Below are 21,262 nucleotides of genomic sequence, written 5' to 3'. Positions count from 1 at the left end.
TTTCAAGCTTGATCCAACCTTCCTACCAAAAGAAAAATGTAATTGAATATGTGTACTCCTTCAAACATGTGACGTTCTCCTTCATAACCATGAGCACTTTCAGTTATTTTTGTCAAACACCGCCAAAAATCCCTCATGTTTTTCTCGAAAGTGCTTTCAACCCCAAATAGGCCCTAAACCAAGCTGATGATATGCTGATTCTCGTGATCGCATTTCATAAGTTGCAATCCGATGAATAATATCGTTGAAATCAAAATCAACATCCAACCAGAACATTACATCGAAAAATCAAAAGTTCCACCAGTGTTCATGATCACCGTAGCATAGCAATCGAAAGACATATCCTACCACACAATCCTTCGGTTTACATTCCCCGGCAGCCCGTCTAGAACAAGGACAACTGATGCTGACTACCTTAATGTAAGTACACTCAAGTGATTCTTCAGAGTAGTTTAACACCTGCTTCAACCACACTATCAATGACAGCTTTAACTTTACCGTGATATTTCTGTTCTTTCTTCAAGTGGACAGATACAGCGGGAATGTTCTTGAGCAGCAGGCGCTCCCCTAATATCTTCCCAATCTTTGCAGCAGCAGCAACATCACGACGTATCTCCATGCTTTCTCTCAAGGCCTTTTCTTGGGAGCTTGCAGAAGATGCCACAGTCGCAGTTGGTGTGTGGATCACCTGGGCGCTTACGTATTTGTTTGTGAAGTGCATCTTCAGGACATAGGGCTTTAGATACTTTGTAATACTAGGTGGCCTGACAGGAGGGATACCCATTTCTGTTTGCACATAAGTCAGAACTTCAATCATACAAGTTTAACTGAAAATTTTGACTATCAATGGACCACGATTAGCTGCTCGAAAATGAAACATGAAGAAAAACAGCGGAATATAATTCAGAACTTCACTCATAAAAGTTTTAACTGAAATTTTTTACTATCTATGGACCACAATTGGGTGCTCGAAAAATGAAACGTGAAGAAAAACAGCAGAATTATGTATAGACTAGTCCTACATGAAGAAAAATGAAGCATCAATGCAGTATTACCATCATATATATAACTCCCACAATGCAGCAAAACATCAAAGAATAAACCAAAGCTACTAACTTAGGCAGCAATGGAATGGAAGTCCTTGATTTCCACCGGTCTATGATTCAGTCAACCAAACCAAAACTCCACAACAACAAAGTCTTTCCCCACTAACTGGGGTCGGATATATGAATCCAAAAACGCCATTGCGCTTGGTTATGTACCACGTCTTCCGTTAGATCTAAGTACTCCAAGTCTTTTCTTAGAGTCTCTTCCAAAGTCTTCCTAGGTCTTCATCTACCTCTTTGGCCCCGAACCTCTATGTCGTAATCGCATCTTCTAACCGGAGCATCTATAGGCCTTCGTTTCACATGCCCAAACCACCATAACCGATTTTCTCTCATCTTTCCTTCAATTTCGGCTACTCCAAACAAAAAAAATATATTTAGGGAAGATCTCCTATTCAAACTTTCAAACCTGAATATACTCTCTATCCCTAAGCGCCTATAGTAACTACACAGAGTATGTGAACCCCATGATTGTATTGGATTCAAACCACACCATGTGGCATGTATCAGATCAAAGGAAGAGAAATAAAAGCTCTAAGGGAGCGATTGAAAGTGATTGCCCAATGGTTGATTCTTCTATCAAACAATTGGTGTGCAACTTCTTAACCTCCAAACTCACACCAACTGCGCTAAAAATAATCGATTTCACGACATGGGTTCTTCCTAATTTAACATATAGTAAACAAAGAACGAACCTTTACATTATATACATCTCACCAGGAATTTAAACTAAAAAGCAAAATGAAATGGGAATTGAAATTTAACCAAGAAAACATAAATTATCGTAACAAAGAGACAATTTATCCCATGAAATTGGCACAAATGATATTTGGGTTTAATCGACTGAAAGTTGGAAATATACAGGATTTCGATTTCAATTTTTCCTGAATTTTCTGGGGAACCAAACAGAGCATTTAATTTCCGAAAATAGGACCAAGAGAGAAGTAAGTCTAAGAGTTGCTTACCAAATTGGATGTCTTGCAAAGAAAGCTTGAAGTGATGGATTCGGAACTCACTGAAGTGCTCAAAGTTCAGAGCTTTCGAAATGGTTCAATCTGCCAAAACGAAACAGTAGAGGTTTCAGTGTGTTTTTTTCTTTCTTTTGTTTTCTATTTTTTCTGAAGGGAAGAAAATAAGGGAATGATCATTGGGCCTTTTTAGCCGGTATTAGAGCTTGGGCCTTTTTAAGGCTTGTCGCCTGTTTGAGACTTTTTCATTTGAAACTTACCGCTGTTAGGGGTGCAACTATGGCGGGTTGAAGGTCAACCCAATCCTAATCCAACTTTTACAATTCAGGTTCAGGTTCTGGTTAGGTTTCATTCGGATTCATTTGGACTCGGGTTTAATTGGGTTAGGGTTTACTTGGGTTGGGTTCGGGTTGCCCAACTTTTTTAAGTTTAATCTTGTAATAACTTAGTTTTCATGAATTCCTAAAAAAATTAAGCCAAGTAGCATCAAAGCTAGCTAACTTTAATTTCAGAAATCCATCTACTATAAAGCTTTAGGATTTAGAGACTACAAATATGGGCTGACTAATCAAAGCCTTAAAAAGCTTAAGTAATTATAAAGGGTAATTTATTAAAAAAAATATTAGAAAGCGTGTTGGTTTTTGGACTTGGCTCACTTGGGTGTAATATGAGCATTAATTGATATGGGTTACAATATGGTTAGATTGGATTTGGTTAGTCGAGTTGGGTTGGGGATGAACGGGCAAATGATCAACCCAACTCAACCCAATCAATGAACCGGATATAACTAAAAGAATCACTTGTTCAGATTTAAAATCGCGTTGAATATGGACGGGTTCGGATTTGGAATAACATCCAAATAACATAGGTTTACAAGACCTTTATACACACTCATCTGCAATTTTATAATTATTCAAGGGAGGGTTTTACATACCTTTCTTGCTAAACATTTAGTCATCCATCCTCGTGTTCTGTATGCTTCAACTAAGATGTTACTAAACTTTTGTCTTTTCTTTACTCGCTTTATAAAAATCTCCTTATAAATGGGGAGTGCATTGAAAATTCAAGAAGTGAATCATTGCAGCAAAAGGTTGCATTTTTGTTTGAGGGTGAGTAGCATCCTATTTATCATAGTTGGAAAAGTATAAATTTTAAAATTTATGTTTATTTAATACATAAATCTTAAAATTTAAGTTTTTACAACGATGATAAATAAGATGATGGGCAAAAATCTTTGCTCTCAAAAGCCACCATTATTGAAATGTGACGTCGGTGATTAGAGTATATATGATAGAGACATCTTGGGGTCAGTACTAAAAAATTCCACCATAAACTAAAAGGAGAAGATATTCTTTGAGTATTTCTTTCACCAATATCATCGGATCAAGTAGTTTGAAGTTTTAAAATTTTATCTAATGATAAAAAATTATTATAACTTTTAAAGAATTAAAACAGATAAGCTGTTGGATAAAATTTAAAAGATTCGGATCATTTAATCTGGTAGACTTGATGGAATAGATCCGGAGAGGATCTTTTTTCAACTAAAAGGGGGTGAAGTATCATTGAAAAGGGGAAAACTGAAAGGAGCTACTCCTAGCAAAGATAGGGGAATCATATCCACCTAGGGATTCACCCTGCTGTCTCCTAAACAAGCACACACAAGTTATTAGTATTGCGATAATGTTCATCTTTATTTGTAAATGATATGTTTTAGGTTCGAAGCTTGTGAATGACGAATTTTATATCAAATTATATTGTTTATTGTATGGTTTAGCCGATCTTTCTCATTTTTTTAGCATAAAACATATTGATGTACTAAATAAAACGCACGCACACAAACACCCTCTATTTAAATAAAAAGAAAACTAACGAAAAGTAAAAAAAAACTTCCCTTTTAATGAAAAGCTCTTTTTAAAGGTATAATAAATAGTACCAGATAAATGTATAAATGTAGTTTTTCGTTAAAAGTGAACAGTATGGAGTGTTTTGTTAAACCTCCCTTAAATCAAAGGAAAACTAATGAAAATAATTTGAAAACTAATGTAAAATTAATAGTATCAAGATTAATTTTTTAATATAAAAATATAATTTTTCGTTAAAATAAACAGTCCATATATCTTTTCGTTAAAGTTCTTTTAATCATCACTTTTGCTTCCAACACGCAAACCCTCAACAGCCAGCGTCATGCTGTCATTCACTCACTGTTCTCCTTCTGTTGCCATGCGGTGTTGCGTTTCACTTCGTACAATTTTCACCCGGCTTTCACTCTTCATCTAATCAATGTGATCGTGATCATTTCCTGGTCAAAAAAGTCATCAACTAAACGTTCCAATTCGGCAACTTGTAGTTATAGTAGAAAACAATTCTTAGAGATGGGAAATGCAGGCAATGTTCGCATCTTTTTGGTAGATAGAACTGGATAATGCGACTTGAGAGTATTTTTAATGGGAATTCCTACTTAAAAACGTATACAATCACTTTTAAAAACTCATTTAAGAACTTAAAAGAGTCTTTGTGTCACTAAAATAATATTGCCTACAATAAGATAATTCTTATAGTACAAACCTTAAATTTGAAGTTTATTTGATTTCCTCCATTGACCTCAAATGGTAAAAAGGAAAGAAAACCCAAAAATAAATATGGACTGTTGATTTCTTCAGCGGTTAAATATTTGTTTTGTAGCACATTTAGAGATTTTTCAGTGTAATCTGAACATAGAACGGTACACCACATATCATTGTACAAATAATGAGATATGTGTGTTAAAAATTTAAATAGGATCTCACCCAACTTAGTGTGCCTTTTTCCACTAAAAATTGGATAGGATCTCATCCAACTCAGTCCCCACATGAGAAGATCATTTTGACATATCCGACGAGTTTCTATACATTTAGATACTTTGACGAGCTCTATTTCGTTAAAACCCCTTTGTTATATTTAAAGGCTATATAGTTATGGGGACTGGAACCGGATCCTTTTTCTAAAGATCCTAAGGATCTTGTGATCGTGACTGTTCATTGTACATCATGCGGTCAGTTTTCGTTAGATACTATTTATATTTAATTTTAAATTTTAAATTTTAAAATAATTTCTAATAGTACAATACACGATAAACAGTCATTATCACAAAATCTTTAAAATTCTTAAATAAAAAATCCGACGATAATCATTTTCCATGGGAATTATCTTCCAGTGGTGTACCCAAGATTTTACCGTAGTGTTTGCAAATTGGCGGCAGGCTGTACGTTACCCCACAAAGTGACGTTTACTGTTAGCTGAAAATATCTCAAGGTGACTTTAACATACGTAATATAGAGCACCACGGGACTTCAACATACATAATATAGAGCACTACTTAATCAAACAGGTGAGAGTAAGATTGAGTGAGCCAATGTCAAAAACAGGGTCAAATATATTATAATGTCATGCCATCAACTTTTCATATAATTGTGTGGAAAACCTACCTTATTATTTTAGAACAAATCCACCCGTTTCAACAGGGTAAAAATAAGAGAGTTTTAATGAAAAATTCGTGATACTGTTCATTTTAAAAGTGGTAATATTTTTTGTTAAAAATAAAAAAAACAATTGAAATGCCTTTTAATTCAAAATTTAATCAAGAGAGTTTTAACGAAAAGTCAACGGTACTGTTCACTTTAACGAAAAATCATATTTTTACACTAAAAAGTTAATCTTGATACTATTCACTTTATTCTTTATTTTGTCTTTATCATTAAAATTCAAAATTTTTAAATCATCTTTATTAGTTTTCCTTTTAATCAATCACTTTTGCTTGTTGCTTGTGAAATCAAACAAGGTCTTTACAGAATAGACACTGAATAGACACTCCAAGACTCAATGCTTTTAATTACTCTATTTTTGGAAAGATTTTTCAACATGCCCGTCACACGGAATGGTATATCACGTATCGTTATATAAATAGTGGAATATGTGTGTTAAAAAATTGATAACTTAAAAAATAAAATTTCGCACCACTTATATAAAAACACGTAATGTATTATCCGTGTTCCCGTTACAATTAAAAATTTCTCCTATTTCTGTTTGAGTCTCTCTCTCTCTCCTAGAAAAATTTATATATAAATGCATGGGCTCCTTCATATTTCTGATTCACTCTTTGGTTGAAACAAAACCAAATGGGTAAAGAGTGGCCAGGGTTATGGGGGTCTTTAGGAGTTATGACGGGTATGCATGGTGCATGGGTGAGTAGTTCGTGTTGGAGAAGCAGGGCACGTGCAAATTCTAGCCCAGGCACTCCTTCATTGGGAGCTTGAGCTTTACCAGAACTTTACACGTGCTCCCCTTCTCCAACACAAGTTTCTCACCTCTCTTTCTTCCACGCCCCGTTTCTGCATCACTAGCTCGATCAACAAAGCCGTGTGAACGCTGTACGTGCGTAGGATGGTAAAGTTAAGGAAAGTAAACGTAGAACTTTCGATTATCTTCTCTTCAGTGTCTTGGATTTCCACTGCCACATATCACATGTTTCGTTTAATTCGTTTCTTTGAGATATTTAACTCATATGCTTTGGTTTTTTTATTTGTAGACATATCTCTCTCTCTCTCTGCGTAGCATGAGAAGTTCAAGTATGGGACGTTGGCTCATGATCACAAAGACACAGAATTCTGCATGTAAGAAGAGGATGTCAATATTATGGGATTGAAATACTCTCCGGTTCTCACATTCTGAAGCTCGCGGACCGAGCAATTTGGAGCAGAGAATATCTGGGCGTTGGAGAAAGATTGTATGTGAGGTGGGTCAAAATTAATAAACTAATTAATGGAACCAAACTGAAATCCAGGTTGCACGGTCCACAAGCTCTAATGTATGAGATCTACAGAGAATCTCAATCCAATATCTATGGGCAGTTGTATCCATTTGCAAGCCCTAAATAGTTGTTTTTTAAGTTCTTCTATGACATTTGTATACATTTCTGCTGCAATTATAATCTTGGAGAAATTTTTCATTACGACGGAAACACGGATGATACATCACGTATTTTTATGTAAGTAGTTGGAAATTTTATGATACATCACGTATTTTTATGTAAGTAGTTGGAAATTTTATTTTTAAGTTATTAATTTTTCAACACATATTTCATCATTTGTATAGTGACACATGATATATCATCTCATATGCTGGTCATGTTGAAAAATCTCTCTCAATTGGCAAAATTATCAAGATTAATAAATGCGTTCTTCTTAGCATTTTCTTCGTTCGTTTTATTTAGCTAAAAGAAGAACTTGTATTGAATTATGCTTTTTAAGATGCAAGTCACATGAGAAGGGATACCATGACGAAACCAAAGCTTGACAAGAAGAAAGTACTCGTAACTAAAAAGTAATTAACCAGGCGGAGAAAACCGTAAAAACATTATGGCCATGCATCATGCTAAAGATCCTTGACTCAAGAAGCTTGTCAAGTAATAACTAATGAGCACAGGTTGAGTGATGCTATTTCGATTGGATTTAATGATTTATGTTTAAAATTTCCGAAACATATACTTAAGAACTATCCTGAACCACAAATTAGTATTATTATTACTTATTATTATTTTTGAGCAAATTATATTTTTAATAGAATATAAATTAAAATGTGTGATATGCATGTCAACAACAACCAAGCCCTCTTCCAGTAAGTGAGGTCAGGGTCGGCTGTATAAAATTTTAAATGTTAATTATTATGTTTGGTTTTTCATCAAGTCTTTTGTAAACTCTAATGTGTGATATGCAGAATTTTTGGAAAATAACTTTCAACCATAATTATCAGAAGTAAACTACATTATTAGTCGCATTTTATCGTTTGTTGACGAGCTAAACTAATTTATGCAAACAGCAAAGGCTTTCCAAGTCCTCTCTTCCATTGACCACACTATTCAAAATTAAACGCTATGTAGGTTTGAGACTGACCAGTTTTGACAGGAAGATGGCGTAAGGTTATATAAATTTGACAGTCAAAAAGAAGGGTTTGTAAGCAAAGGGGTGGCTCTTGCACTTTGCCTAAGAAAGTGGGGGACTCTGATCTTTTGATTTCTGATAGGGCTTTGGAGCGTTGGAAATTGAAGTGAGGGAAGGGGACAAGAAAGAAAGACAAGCAGTGCTGCCCTGCCATATATTGATGAACGAACCTTAAATTGCAAGCAATGCTTTAAAGAGGAGAGAGGGAAAAGAGGACGAGAAGGAATATGTCGTATGTGGGAGTGCTTGTACACGCAATGCACAAATGTCAAAGCTTGTAAAAACAACAATCACCATGATTCGTGTTTGGTTATTTATGCTTGGTTGTTGGGAGAAATTTTTGCAGTCGCAAAGTAAGTGTCAAGTGGTGTATCGTTTTATACATAATATATTCATGATTTAACTTGATAGGGTGTTATAGTAAAAGATTGAAGCTATTTTTTTAGACTGAAACAATGCGTATAACGTGCAAAATACTCTTTATTCTTAAAATCTCGGTCATTTTATCAAGCACTTAGTTAGCATATAGTCATTTGTTGAGCTATGTTGCTCATCGGTAAACAAATATCTAAAGATGATGAATGAGTCATATCAAGTTTTATCAACACATACTAGCGAGTGGTGTCAACGTGTATTGCCAAGCGTCATCGATGCATGTTGTTGGGCGGACATTTCATCGAATACTTCGTGCAGACATTTCATCGAATACTAAGAGTCCCCACGAAGTATTCGATGAAATGTCCGCCCAACAACATGCATCGATGACGCTTGGCAATACACGTTGACACCACTCACTAGTATGTGTTGATAAAACTTGATATGACTCATTCATCATCTTTAGATATTTGTTTACCGATGAGCAACATAGCTCAACAAATGACTATATGCTAACTAAGTGCTTGATAAAATGACCGAGACTTTAAGAATAAAGAGTATTTTGCACGTTATACGCATTGTTTCAGTCTAAAAAAATAGCTTCAATTTTTTACTATAACACCCTATGAAGTTAAATCATGAAATAATAACACTGTATGACGGTATTCTAGATACACCAAAACATATGCGTTGGTCAACAATAATTCACATATCATGGTGAATACGCAAAAGCAAATTTTGCTTTTTCTTCTTAGCATTTTCCAATTTTTATGGTTTCAGAGGCTCCACAGTTTCTTGAGTGCGTCATACCATTATCGTAGGCTTCTTACAAAAATATCTTCATCAGTCGAGGAACTATTCCCTCCCATGCTCATATTTAAGATGGATAAGTACAATGTGTTCATCAGTTTTACAATGTTTGATTGAATTTCTTGAGGGACTAGGATCCTCTCTAGACCTTAAAAAACTAAGTCTGCTGAACAGACAATCGTGGTTGTTGAAAATAGGGGGACCCTCTGAAAGTTATAATAATTGTAGTTGTTGTATCAAATTTCGATGGTCACGATTGTCTGCTCAGCAGGCTCAGTCTTTTAAGGTCAGGAGAGGATCCTGATCCTTTCTTGAGTCCCAATCAAACCATTTATTCAAGAAACGTCACAAAGATCACTTAACAGCAAGGACTTAAAGTGGTAATTTCCCGCAAGCCCTAGCTCCCCTAGTAATGCTTGTTCATCCATCCTTAGGTGTTCTATGAGGGGAGCATGACCACATAACCCAGTGGAAGTTTTAACCCTAAGAGGTTGAACAGGAAGGTGAAATTTTCTCACCCCAAACAAAGTGGGAAGTTTAATCCCTAAAGGCTCATAAAATTTTCAAAAGGTATGTATGAAAGTAAGAGGTGCAGGAACAACATGATATGTAGTTGGTAACTTAATATGACGCTAACAATTTTGTCCGAACTGGATCTGTTGCTCTTTCTGGCTTTTACCACGGCGGATATGAAGAAACCCTTGAAATTTGGGTGATGGATGAATTTGACGACGGTTGGACAAAACACTTGTCTGTTTTTCCCGAATTGGATCAAGAGGTAGACATCCATTGATACTTTAGAAGAGGTAGGAGGTTCTTTTGGTTGACAAAGATGGACGCTTAGCCAACTACAACTTCACTATCAAAGATCTTATGCATATTCCTGTTTATTGTGTCTCGAGGATATTTTCAAGCTATTGCTTGTGTCAATTGTATGTAAACCTCACCTTATATTAGAGGTCGTGTCAATAAGTGTGTCAGTTTTGTGTGTTCAAATAACATCACACTTTTGAAAATTAAGAGCAAGCGAGATGGTTGATAAAGGTGATATTTGAACATCATTGGCATCTAAAATAAAAAATAAAAAGAGCTTGGCATTTTTACTAAACATTAATTATTACTCGAGCTTAATATATTGCAAGAACAAGTTGAGAGTCAACATCGCATCTGTTTAAATATTTGAGTGCCAATTAGTTGTTTGTTGAGTTTCCAATTTCTGGTCTTGATTTTTAATTGGAAACTACGTCGTTTGTTCAGTTTTTCCACTCTGATTAATTTCTTGGTATATGGTCGAGATTCGAGAGATCTATATTGTGACTGAATATTGTAAGTGCAGTTTATGATGTTGTGTAATTTCAGAGATTCTCATTCACTATGTCATTTCATATTTTAGATTAAATTGTACGGGACCTTATTTTTTCGACAAACAATAAGATAATTTACACTATTGCTCGGAGCAGTTTTGAGATTACGAATTTCATCAAAACAAAAACGTAATATTCAAACTTTCATGTTCAATATATGTCTCAAGTTATGGGCATACTTCCACTTAAACCAATACAGATAGAGAAGAAACCTTAAACAACAAGAATATCACTGTGACAATGTCCTAACCAATCATGCCTTACTATATATAACAGTTAAAAACACATAGCAGTGCACGATTGACTTGAAAACCTACAACCCTATGCGTCACGAATATTCGGTCAATCCACATGACCAAAGTAAATAGACTCAAAAGAGAGATTTAGATTGTGCAAAAGGAAGCAGAAAAAATGTCGTTGAATTCACGAAAGGCCGAGGCCTAATTACTGCATACTTGCAAATCAGTAGCACAGAAATCCCGTGCCTGATTACAATCGGAGTTAATACAGACAAACAAAATAATGGTTGAAGAAAGGCTGTTCACACAGTTATTTTTCTTATCATCCTCCAACTATTTTCTAGAAAAACTTGCGCAAGGCCATGCCATGCTATGTGGGGTTAAATGTTTCCCCAAGCAGGGTCGTCGAACGCGATGCTTAATCCTCGTTAAAGTTCTCAATTGGAATCCTTGTTAAAGTCCTCAACTGGGAAGTACTTGGCGTATTTGTCATGTTTTGCTCCAGTTTTGTGGTCATAGTACTCCACCACTGCTGCACCAGCTAATGCGGCAAGCGTCAGAGCCTGTGCATGCAACCTGAAAAAAATCAAGGAGTAAGAAGTCGGGAATAATACACAGGTACTCAATGTGAATGCAAACAAGGAAAATTAGAAAATGAAGGATAAGTGAGATGCACAAATTAGAAGTTAAACAGACGAATCAGATGGAAGAAAAGGGGAGAAGCATTCCCGGTCGACATAGGGAAGAAAATTTATACCCAGAATCACTGACAATGGGAATTCAATTTGGACCTCCACACTCCCTGAATACCACAAGTCTGTTTAAGCATTTTCTCTTAGGATTTTGTATATCAAGGATTTTATCCCTTAATCTCACATGTTGGACTAATCGCATGTTTGAAGCAATCTCCGGGTTTAGGCTATGGATCCAAGAGACTAAATTTCATGATACAATTTCCCTAACAACGACATGCTAATCTGAAATAATAAATAGAGAAGGTATAAGATGATGGGGAAAAGAAATATCATTGCTATGATAACACTGCTTCCAGCGAATTCAGAGGCGGCTGCCATCTGCTAAATTAACAAATTGAATGCCATCTTACGCATCAAATATCCCATTAATTGCAAAAATTGTAAACCCGATCAAATCTCAGAATCACTTCTAACCGAAAATTTCGCACCAAAGTCATGGTTTTTCTGTCAAATTCAGGAACAATGGTATCTGCACGTAGGAATATATATTCTCACATAAATTATATTAAAAAATAAGGTCTAATTTTTTTGGTATTCCATCGACTGGCTTTGTTTGGGAAGAGAAAATCACTAATTCCATTACACCAGTCATAATAAAATCCATACCAAGGCATCAACTTTCATACCAGGGCAACCTACGGATAGGACTTAAGAGGCAAATAGCACTGGCAGGGTAGGGAATACCGGGACGGGCATAGTTTCCGGCATAGATATTCAGTAACCACAAACTGACATCCAGTTCAAAGAGAGAGAGCCAAATGCCAAACAAGATAGTATCATTTAATCATCAGAAAATGTTCATAAGCTCCTGTCGACCTAATATTCTTTCAACTTCAAACGAGTATGTAACTCAAACTCTCGACTCAACAAAATTTAGTGAAAAGATCGACCTACCTGTTTCGCGTAAAGTTATATAACTAAGTAAATGCCTATATTTACAAAATGTGGTAAGCACATCCGCACATCACTATCTGTCAAAAAAGAAACCGAGAATCCACAAATAGCAAAAGTACCTGGCGTGGATGATCCTCACACTGGTCTTCATGCCGGGCTGAGACCAGTTATAAGCTATCGAACCCGTAATTCCACTGAGCCATAGAAGACCTAAGTCATGGAAACAAAAGCAAAAAACTGTCAAAAACCAGAACTACAATGTAAGGATCCACATACACACAATTATGCAGCAATCTGGCAACTAAATACCATTGTTTCCAATAATCTAAAATACCAAAATAAAAAACCAAGGGCAGTAATTGAAGAACAATATCTAAAAAATTAATGGGAAATTTTATTTAAATCCATGTAATCTCTTTTTTGCACCAAACTTAAATTTTAAATGTTAATTGTCTATTTTACCCTATTGCATAATTATTATTAAATACAAAATGAAATTAATAATAAAACTCAAATTTCTCGATAAACTCAGACACTATAATTAAACCCTAGAAAACTCTCACAGTTCTGATAGAGAAAAACAAGGATTTTTATTGATGGATAGTGATTTTGAAGTTTTGAATCCTCCAACTAAGATATGACTTGATTTATAGATATTTTGTTTGTTTGCTTCTTTGGATTAAATTTCATACTTATTATATTATATTGTATTTATTTTTCTTTGCCGTCTATCTGCCTCAAAACACTTTTGATCAGTAATACAAAGACATATAACTTGATTCTTGGTGCAAATAACAATCGCCCAACCTCATAAACCTTAACCACTGACTTGCGGGTGGCATGTCTCCATCCAAATCCAAAGCATCAAGGTCAAATGTTTTCCTGGCAAAGTGATGGATTGAATTGGAGCTTGCATCGCATTCTCTGGTAATTTCAAATCTACGGATGGGTTTGGTAGCAGAAAAAAAATAAGCCATTGAAATGCTAGTCATATGCAATTATACAGGGGCAAAGGAAGCCTCTTCAAAAAAAAAAAAAACATTAAGGTAGAGATGTTATTTTATAAAACGAATGTGTGTAAAGATAATTTTATATTTTGAATTGGATTTGAAATTGTAGTTTAGGTAATAAATTTAGATTTAAAGAGATATTAATTCTTTAATTAAAAAAATATGGATGAAGAAAGTAAATTTAGGGGTGTATTCAATTGAGAATTTGAGAGACTTTAATAGATTTATAAATTCATGGATTTTTATGGAATTTAATTTATTTGTAGAGATTCCATATAAAATTTTGATTCAATTCACTTGAAATCTCATAGGAGATGTAAGATTTGTAGATGCTTAAAATACATTACGAAATCTCTCAAATTCCCTCAAATTCTTCAACTTTCTCAAATTCTTTAAAATCAATTTCTAATTAAATACACCTATAATGTTATAAACTTCTTGAAAATCCTAATTGAATACATCCGAATTTCTAAAGATTTTAATAAACTATTTTAAAATTCTAATTGAATACACCTTAATTTCTTAATTTCAGAGAATCACTTCAAATCCTATTGAATACCCATAAATTCATTAAAAGAATTAAAATCTCTTAAAATCTCAATTGAATACACACTCCTTAGTATAAAAAAAGCTTAGATGAGTTCAAATAAAATTTTCCTTAATTAATTTGGTGATAAAGCCAAAGATAGATATTTCCGTCAAATATTATAAAAATGGATGCCAAAATCACTCAAAACCTAAAACCCAAATCGTGAAACATGTATTTCATCACTAAATGCGACTTAAATCCAAGAAAAATACAATATCTTGCATTTGCCAATTAAAACCATGGAAAAAGCAAACAAAATTAGAGAGCAAAATCAAAGATAAACAAGCAGGGAAATTTACCAACAGCTCGAAGCTTGTGCTCGACAACCCATTCCCTGAGAGAATCGACCTTGCTCTTGGGTTCCGACATTATTGAGACAGATTTTCTTCTTTTTTTCTTTTTAAGTTTTTTGCAGAGAGAAAATAATTGAAGTGGTTCTGAAGTTGTGGTAGTGGCTTTGGTGAGGACTCGGAAGCAAAATGGTAAAACCAAAGTGGTGTACCTGCGAATCGGTGGGCGGCAGTAAGATTACACGTGTTCCATATTTTTCATATATTTTCTGTCCTTTTTTTATTTCTTTAAAAAATGATAGCTACCTTCTTAAAGTCTATAAAAAACATTTCCGCCTCCCCGGTCTCACAAGACGTATATTTTCTGTCTAAGTTAGGAGAGGTTTTTTAGTGTGTCTTAACATGATGCATATGACATATATCATTATACAAACAACATTTTTTTGTTCTGGGACAACTCGTGATCATTTTGTTCTTATTGATCCAATGTAAAGTTGGTCTTGAGATTTCTGAGCCCCGGTATGCCATCAAAAATGTGTCGTAACTTCATGTAAAAAAATTATTTATTTTCACATTTAAGATTTCGATAAATTGTACTTAGAAAACAAACCAAACTCAATAATCTATGAACACAAAAAAACTAATTTATTTTGTACTTAGAGAAGGGAACCAAGAAATCCCAAACTTACAAGTAGATAAATAATGAGTTGTGTTCCTTTCTATCTATAGTTTTAAAGTGGTTTTATATAAATTGTGAGGTGTTTTTTTTTTCTTATTTACTAACCTTGTCAATATGGGATAAAAAAAATAATCATATTCGAGTCTTTAATTGATATAGATATGAAATAAATGAGCACCAAGTTAAATATATTGGTGACACATCATAAGATTTGCAAATTTGATCTAAAAATTTGAAGGTTAGACTTGAATTGGAATGACTGTTTAAAAATTGCGACCCACAATTGTAACATCTCAAATCGACCAACGAAGAGGGGGTAATGTGTCTTATATGTACATGCTCATCTCCATTAGCACGAGGCCTTTTGGGAACTGAATGGCTTTGGATTCTATCAGAACTTCGAAGTTAAGCGAATTCGGGTGAGAGCATTGATAGGATGAGTGACCCACTGTGAAGTTCTCGTGTGAGTTACTAGAAACAAAATTGTGAGGGCATGGTCAAAGCCCAAAGCAGACAATATCGTGCTACGAGCCGAGCCTGAAATGTGGTGAAGCCCAGGTTGGGATGTGACAACAACCCACATAACTACTAGCTAGTAATTAAAAAGAAATTAACAACCAACTGAACTTTGTAAAAATTGGAAAGAATAAACATGCGCATAAGATTTCGGACTCAATACCTCTTGTTAATTTTAAACAATAATTAATTAATCAAATTTTATAAATTTATATTCTTATGAAAAGAAATTTGTAAAATTATAAAGTAAATAAACACACATAACATTTCAAACTTGGGATCTCCTAGTTAATTTTAAACCATATAAACCACCATTTCTAATAAATTTTTTTTTTTTTATCATTTGACAAAAATTTATAAATATATACTTCTATGAATTAAAAATTAGAAAGTAAATAAACACACATAGTGTTATGAACCCAGGAACTCCTTATTGATTTTAAACAGCAGAAACTATCAATTCTAAGTGATGATACTCAAAACACTCGTGCATTTCTCATAAATATAATTTTTCTCGCGATTAGATAACATTTAGGTACTTACTAGTGAATATTTTATTTGCACATTTTTTAACTTGATCCAATTAAAGAGTTACGTGTTCCTTTATTTTTTTAACTTAAAAATTAATTAACATGTCTATTATTTTTTGAAACTATAAATATGTGTTAAAATATTATTACATCGAAATAAAGTAAAGTAGCTCAGTATTGTCGCCATAGGTACATGCCATGTGAGTTTGACCCAAAAAAAGGATACATGCCATGTGACGGTGCTGATAGATCGCTAACCATACACGCATCTCGTTCAGGCCGTTGATCTAACGCCACGTGTTAGCCGTACAAACACTGGAAACACAGAATATATAACCGCATTAATCCACCCCTTCATGCTTCATCCTTCCAGAAGCTCCCAAAACTCTCCAGAATCTCCCAACTCTGTCAGACCCTAACTGAACCATCTCTCTCCTCTCTCTCTCTCTCTCTCCCCCCCCCCCCTGCAATCTCTGTGAATTAAAGGTAAAGCCCTATAATTTTCCGAAAAATTAATAAGCCCTAGTAAGTAAATTCCTAGTTTTTCTTTTGGGGTACGGAAATTCGTTGTTTTGAAACTGTAAAGTTTGAATTTTATTTTATTTTTAATGGTTTTATGATATCCTGATTGTGTTTTTCAGGGGAGCAAAAAGATGAGTAGTCGATCGAGTTGCACTATCTACGTCGGCAATCTGCCTGGAGATATTCGTATGAGAGAAGTTGAAGATTTGTTCCTGAAGGTCGCATTTTTTTCTTATTTTTTTCACAATTTAATTGAAATTAATTATTTTCTGCGGAGTTTTTTTTTTGATATATTTATTTGTAAAAATCAAATTTTATCTCTGCCATTTTTTTTTTGTTTCTGAATTAGATGAACAATTTGTTAGATTTAATGAGATATATTGATTAAAAAAAAAGATTTAATGAGATATTTAGTGTTTTTTGCTAGGTTTTGCATGGATGATCATGATTTATATTTTACGCAGAAAAATGGGTTTAATTTTAATATTTCTATGTAAATTGCAGTATGGACCTATTGTTGACATTGATCTCAAAATCCCTCCAAGACCGCCAGGTTATGCTTTTGTTGAGGTAAGTGTTAAATCTGAGTGTTGATGAGTTTGTTAGTTGTGTTTTGTTGGCTGATATCTGTGTTATACTTTCAAATTCGATGCTTAATTTCAGTTTGAAGATCCTCGTGATGCTGATGATGCAATTTATGGCCGGGATGGGTACGACTTTGATGGGTTTCGTTTACGGGTTAGTCATACTCGTATATATCCTTCTTCGAATGCATCTTGTATTTGCGAGTACGTGCGAATTACTTTATTCTTTCTTTGTATGTTTTTGGCATCTGGCTTTGTAGGTTGAACTAGCACATGGTGGACGGCACTCCTCATCACATCGTTCCAGCAGTTACAGTCGTAGTAGCAGCAGCCGTGGTGCTTCTCGGCGCTCTGACTATCGTGGTATGAAGGGAGATCAAAAGTATTTTTGTTGGAGCTTTCTGGAGTTGAATTTGTTTAACTTATTGTTTGTCACTCCCATGCGCAGTGCTGGTTACTGGATTGCCTCCTGCTGCTTCGTGGCAGGATCTGAAAGTAAGAATTTATTCTGTAAATGTGTTCTCTTCCTATACATTTGTTTTCTGGCATTGCAATTAAATATTAGAAGAGATACTTGAAAAGTTTTCTGTATATGACTTAACTATTAGTTAATTGTATTTAATGATCAGGATCACATGCGCCGAGCTGGCGATGTCTGCTTTTCTCAAGTGTTCCGTGATCGTGATGGTGAGTTGATTAATTGGCTTGGAGCATGTACTTTTTCCAGATTCATTGGCTTGGAGCGTGTACTTTTTCCTTTTATGTACTTTTATTTTGTTGAAATGGTATGGTCGTTTTTAATAGATTTCATAACGATATTCTTGTAGGCATGAAGGGAATTGTAGATTACACAAACTACGAGGATATGAAATATGCTGTAAGTTAAAGTAATGAAAAGATGATACAATTGCATTGTTCTTTTGAAATTGTCTGATTCGGCGTGATCTGCAGATCAGAAAACTTGATGACTCTGAATTCAGAAATGCCTTTGCTCGCTCTTACATACGGGTATTATTTTAACTTTGACTTATGTTTGGGTATACTATGATGTGCACGTTGTGCTGAATTTGAGATTCCACTTATGCCATTTTGGATATTCTTCTTCTATGTCCAGGTGAGGGAGTATGATTCTAGGCATAGCTATTCCAGAAGCCCTGGTTATGACCATAGACGGAGCTACTCTAGAAGCCCCAGCCGTACTCCATATATGTCAAGAAGTCCAAGTGTCAGCCGCAGCTATAGCTATGGGGGCCGGAGCAGAAGGTCGACAGTGGTTTTCTGTTCACATTAGGTAGGTATTATACTTTTGGACAGTGCAGTTTTGACAAAGATTCTCTTGTTGCAGCATATCACCGGAGGCAACATATTCACGACGCTCTCCATCAGTATCTTACCGAAGGTCTGTCTCACGTTCCCGCTCAAGGTACCTACATGCTACCTAAATGTTCTTAACTTTTACTTCTTCGCATAATCAACGAGTATACCATTTTGATGAGGATCTCATTTTTTTGGGCGCACAAACTATTGCTCATGGTATTTCTTTCTTTTCTCGTTGTTAGATTGAAATTCAAATATTTTCTGCCTCTTGCTTTCCTTTTTCTCTAGTAGTTGCTTTCTAGGTTTTTTTCTCACCATCAAATTAGTGTTTCTCCTACATTTTCTTTCTGTTCTCTGGTAGCCGAGTAGTATGTATATGGGCATCCATAACCTTTAGGCTTTAGTCATCATTAAGCTCTAGCTTAAATTTTCAAAACGGCTACCAATAGGTTTGGGTTACTCATTGCAACTTAGTAGCTGTGGTGTACTGGCCAAGTGCTTAAGCTTTTGCTTTATTGCGAGTCATACGCGTAATTGTGTTTATAAATGTGAAGAAAACTTCAAATTAAATTTTGTTCATGATGGGTTCTCAATCTTGGAAGCTTCTGGCGTACAGGGCAGCCGTACCTTTTTGTTTCCTATCTAGTTGCTTAGTTACCCATATGTGCGCTATAGTTCAAGCTATCAATCCCTTAGATTTGTTCTACAGGATTCAAGTATTTCCCGTCTCTTTTACTTTTTAAACCTTTATGACTGATGTTTTTTGGAAAAGGGTACGAGGTGGTTGTGTTTCATCTTTTGATTCTTTTAACAAATCTGAGTATGTTTTTGAAAAATAAGAAGGTTCGCGTCTATTTTGAAGTTTTGTCTTGTTTCTAGTCTTTTCCAACATGGGGATCTTACTACCACGTCTTTGAAATTCGTTTACACTCCCACAAATTTGGTGTACAAGATCATTTGTCTAAATTTTCGATGGTGTAAGGGGTTAATGGGTTATTAACAAGGGTTAGCAGGTTATCCTAATCTGTTTATGAAGGTTTCCTTGTTTCTTGCTAGATCAGGCATTTGTGGAGATCTGGGGACTGGATCTTAGGACCTTGATGGGATGTGGTGCTCATGCCTGCAACTCTTAGTTGAGGTAACGCGATTTTGTTGATGAGCACCTCCGAAAAAAAAAAAAAAAAAAAAAAAAAAAAAAACTCAATGAAAATAATTTTAATCACTTCTAAGATGGATTACTGTTGAACGCTATCAAACCCACAAATCAGCGGTGGGGACGCATAAAGCTCACAAACTACTACATTCATTAACTTGCGATAAGGATGCGTGGATTTTCTCCTCTTTTCATCTAGGATTCGATGTTGTGTGATGCTGGTATTTTGATTTCTTACTTTTATTAATTGGTTTATATTTAAGACATGCTGGAAAGATCATGGGGTGCTTGGTGTAGAGCATCTGAGGATAAAAGGTTTATGATTTTTACTATTTTCTACGCTTTCAATTACGGTAAGTCTGCTCTTGGAAGTCGTGTCAGAGCGTCAATAGAAAAGAATAATGTTGTTGATATTAATTTTGGATTATTGGAAATATTGCAGATCTCGGACACTATCTAGGTCTCCAAATTATATTGTAAGTTCCATTTTCACTCTGTTTCACCTTTTCTTGATTGAAAGAGCAATAATATGAAAAACAAGGAGAATCTCATGGAATTGCATTCCATTAATACATCTGAAATTGGTGCTACGCAGCCTCGTCGCAGGACTATGAGCAGATCAAGGTCAAGGTCCAGAAGCATATCTCGGTCTCCTTCACCCTCTGCCTGGTACTGCTTAAATTTTCACTGATGATTGTTGCATTTCAGTTTTTTCATCCAGCAAGTGTTATCGGCACTTTTTACCAAATATTAATGAGGTATTAACAAAGGCTGCGATTTCCAGGTGAGATCCGAAGGACGCGTCTCTGTAGACTCCGGGGCCGTCATTATCATTTCCTATTGCCTTTCTCTCGTAGACGGAAGGAAATTAGGAACTTGTGTGCTATGCGTTCGGTTTAGGACATTCCTTGAACGGTCTAGTATTGCATCGATGAACTCAGTGACGTTAAATTTAGTATGATGTATTAAAAGTGATCTTAACCAATGTTGTCACCTGCTGAATTGGTTTGCATTTGTAGCACGGTTGCGTTGCGATACAATGGGCTTGGTGCCCGAAATTTAGTACGCTTGCAGTTATCTTTTCTCGTCGTGCCCGAAATTTGGCAAGCTTTTGGTGCGGTGAAAATAGCAAGAAAATATGTTTTTGACTCTTTTCGAATTTCAAAATCAACAAAAAAAAAGAGAAACTCCTAGACTTGGCGATAAATGATCGATCCCTCACAGTAATCTTAGTGTGGATATTAAGAAAAATTGTTGTAAACCATTTAGAATTAGTCTTATCATTTATTGTGCTTCACACGTTCTTCGAAATTTGTGACAAAACTCGGTAGGTAAAAGGTGAATTACTCGATAAACATGAAAAGAGCAGTGTTAGATAGACAAATCTTTTAAATTAAATTTACAAATTATATAATGTATCATTAGTAAAAGAAGCATGTTAACTAATAATTAAATAATAATCTAAATAACTCCCGTCATATAATTTGCAAAATTCAGTTTAAACAGTTAATTTTTCTAACATTACTCATAGAAAATCGAATCATTCTAATACTCACAAAAATGATGGATTAGACAGAGAAGCTTCC

General features: G+C 34.9%; 3 protein-coding genes across 16 annotated transcripts; 1 reads left to right on the top strand and 2 right to left on the bottom strand.

Annotated features, from left to right (window-relative positions):
* Positions 1 to 192: 192 nt before the first annotated feature.
* LOC125470052 (50S ribosomal protein L18-like) lies at positions 193 to 2,230 on the bottom strand. The gene is made up of 2 exons (XM_048568465.1): positions 2,072 to 2,230; positions 193 to 786 (listed from the first exon to the last, which is right to left on the bottom strand). The coding sequence occupies exon 2, from the start codon at positions 782 to 784 to the stop codon at positions 443 to 445; it is 342 nt and encodes a 113-aa protein (XP_048424422.1). The 5' UTR covers positions 785 to 786; positions 2,072 to 2,230; the 3' UTR covers positions 193 to 442.
* An 8,790-nt stretch (positions 2,231 to 11,020) lies between these two features.
* LOC125469967 lies at positions 11,021 to 14,562 on the bottom strand. The gene is made up of 3 exons (XM_048568264.1): positions 14,385 to 14,562; positions 12,606 to 12,696; positions 11,021 to 11,413 (listed from the first exon to the last, which is right to left on the bottom strand). The coding sequence occupies exons 1-3, from the start codon at positions 14,452 to 14,454 to the stop codon at positions 11,275 to 11,277; spliced, it is 300 nt and encodes a 99-aa protein (XP_048424221.1). The 5' UTR covers positions 14,455 to 14,562; the 3' UTR covers positions 11,021 to 11,274.
* Positions 14,563 to 16,450: 1,888 nt separating this feature from the next.
* LOC103930604 (serine/arginine-rich splicing factor SR30-like) lies at positions 16,451 to 20,758 on the top strand. 14 transcript variants are annotated; one of them, XR_007252322.1, is made up of 16 exons: positions 16,451 to 16,586; positions 16,742 to 16,840; positions 17,127 to 17,192; positions 17,286 to 17,360; positions 17,467 to 17,569; positions 17,655 to 17,701; positions 17,836 to 17,893; positions 18,034 to 18,083; positions 18,158 to 18,214; positions 18,321 to 18,469; positions 18,552 to 18,629; positions 19,585 to 19,661; positions 19,940 to 19,991; positions 20,119 to 20,152; positions 20,272 to 20,345; positions 20,461 to 20,758. XR_007252322.1 is itself a non-coding variant. In XM_048568431.1 (14 exons), exons 2-14 carry the CDS (start codon positions 16,754 to 16,756, stop codon positions 20,462 to 20,464), a joined length of 882 nt encoding a protein of 293 aa, XP_048424388.1. In that variant the 5' UTR covers positions 16,451 to 16,586; positions 16,742 to 16,753; the 3' UTR covers positions 20,465 to 20,758. The 14 variants fall into 14 exon arrangements, 2 of the variants coding, with proteins under 2 accessions (XP_048424388.1, XP_048424389.1); XR_007252320.1 differs by having other exon boundaries at positions 19,940 to 20,029; XR_007252328.1 differs by having other exon boundaries at positions 19,580 to 19,661.
* The last annotated feature ends 504 nt before the right edge of the window (positions 20,759 to 21,262 follow it).

Source organism: the organism of the source record quoted next, unplaced genomic scaffold (genome assembly GCF_019419815.1).
Source record: "Pyrus x bretschneideri cultivar Hongxiangsu unplaced genomic scaffold, Pyrus_bretschneideri_v1 Contig48, whole genome shotgun sequence".
Lineage (NCBI taxonomy): Eukaryota > Viridiplantae > Streptophyta > Magnoliopsida > Rosales > Rosaceae > Pyrus > Pyrus x bretschneideri.
Note: the sequence above shows the minus strand (reverse complement) of the source record. Positions and strands in the feature narration are given on the sequence as shown.

Bases quoted from the DNA above. Each gene is read 5' to 3' on its own strand.
- LOC125470052 (XM_048568465.1), bottom strand. From the start codon at position 784: ATGGGTATCCCTCCTGTCAGGCCACCTAGTATTACAAAGTATCTAAAG.
- LOC103930604 (XM_048568431.1), top strand. From the start codon at position 16,754: ATGAGTAGTCGATCGAGTTGCACTATCTACGTCGGCAATCTGCCTGGA. The intron at 17,193-17,285 runs GTAAGTGTTAAA...GCTTAATTTCAG, and splicing joins CAGGTTATGCTTTTGTTGAG to TTTGAAGATCCTCGTGATGC. The intron at 18,084-18,157 runs GTAAGTTAAAGT...CGTGATCTGCAG, and splicing joins ACGAGGATATGAAATATGCT to ATCAGAAAACTTGATGACTC.
- LOC125469967 (XM_048568264.1), bottom strand. From the start codon at position 14,454: ATGTCGGAACCCAAGAGCAAGGTCGATTCTCTCAGGGAATGGGTTGTC. The intron at 12,697-14,384 runs GTAAATTTCCCT...TCCATGACTTAG, and splicing joins GCACAAGCTTCGAGCTGTTG to GTCTTCTATGGCTCAGTGGA. The intron at 11,414-12,605 runs GTACTTTTGCTA...GATTTTTTTCAG, and splicing joins GTGAGGATCATCCACGCCAG to GTTGCATGCACAGGCTCTGA.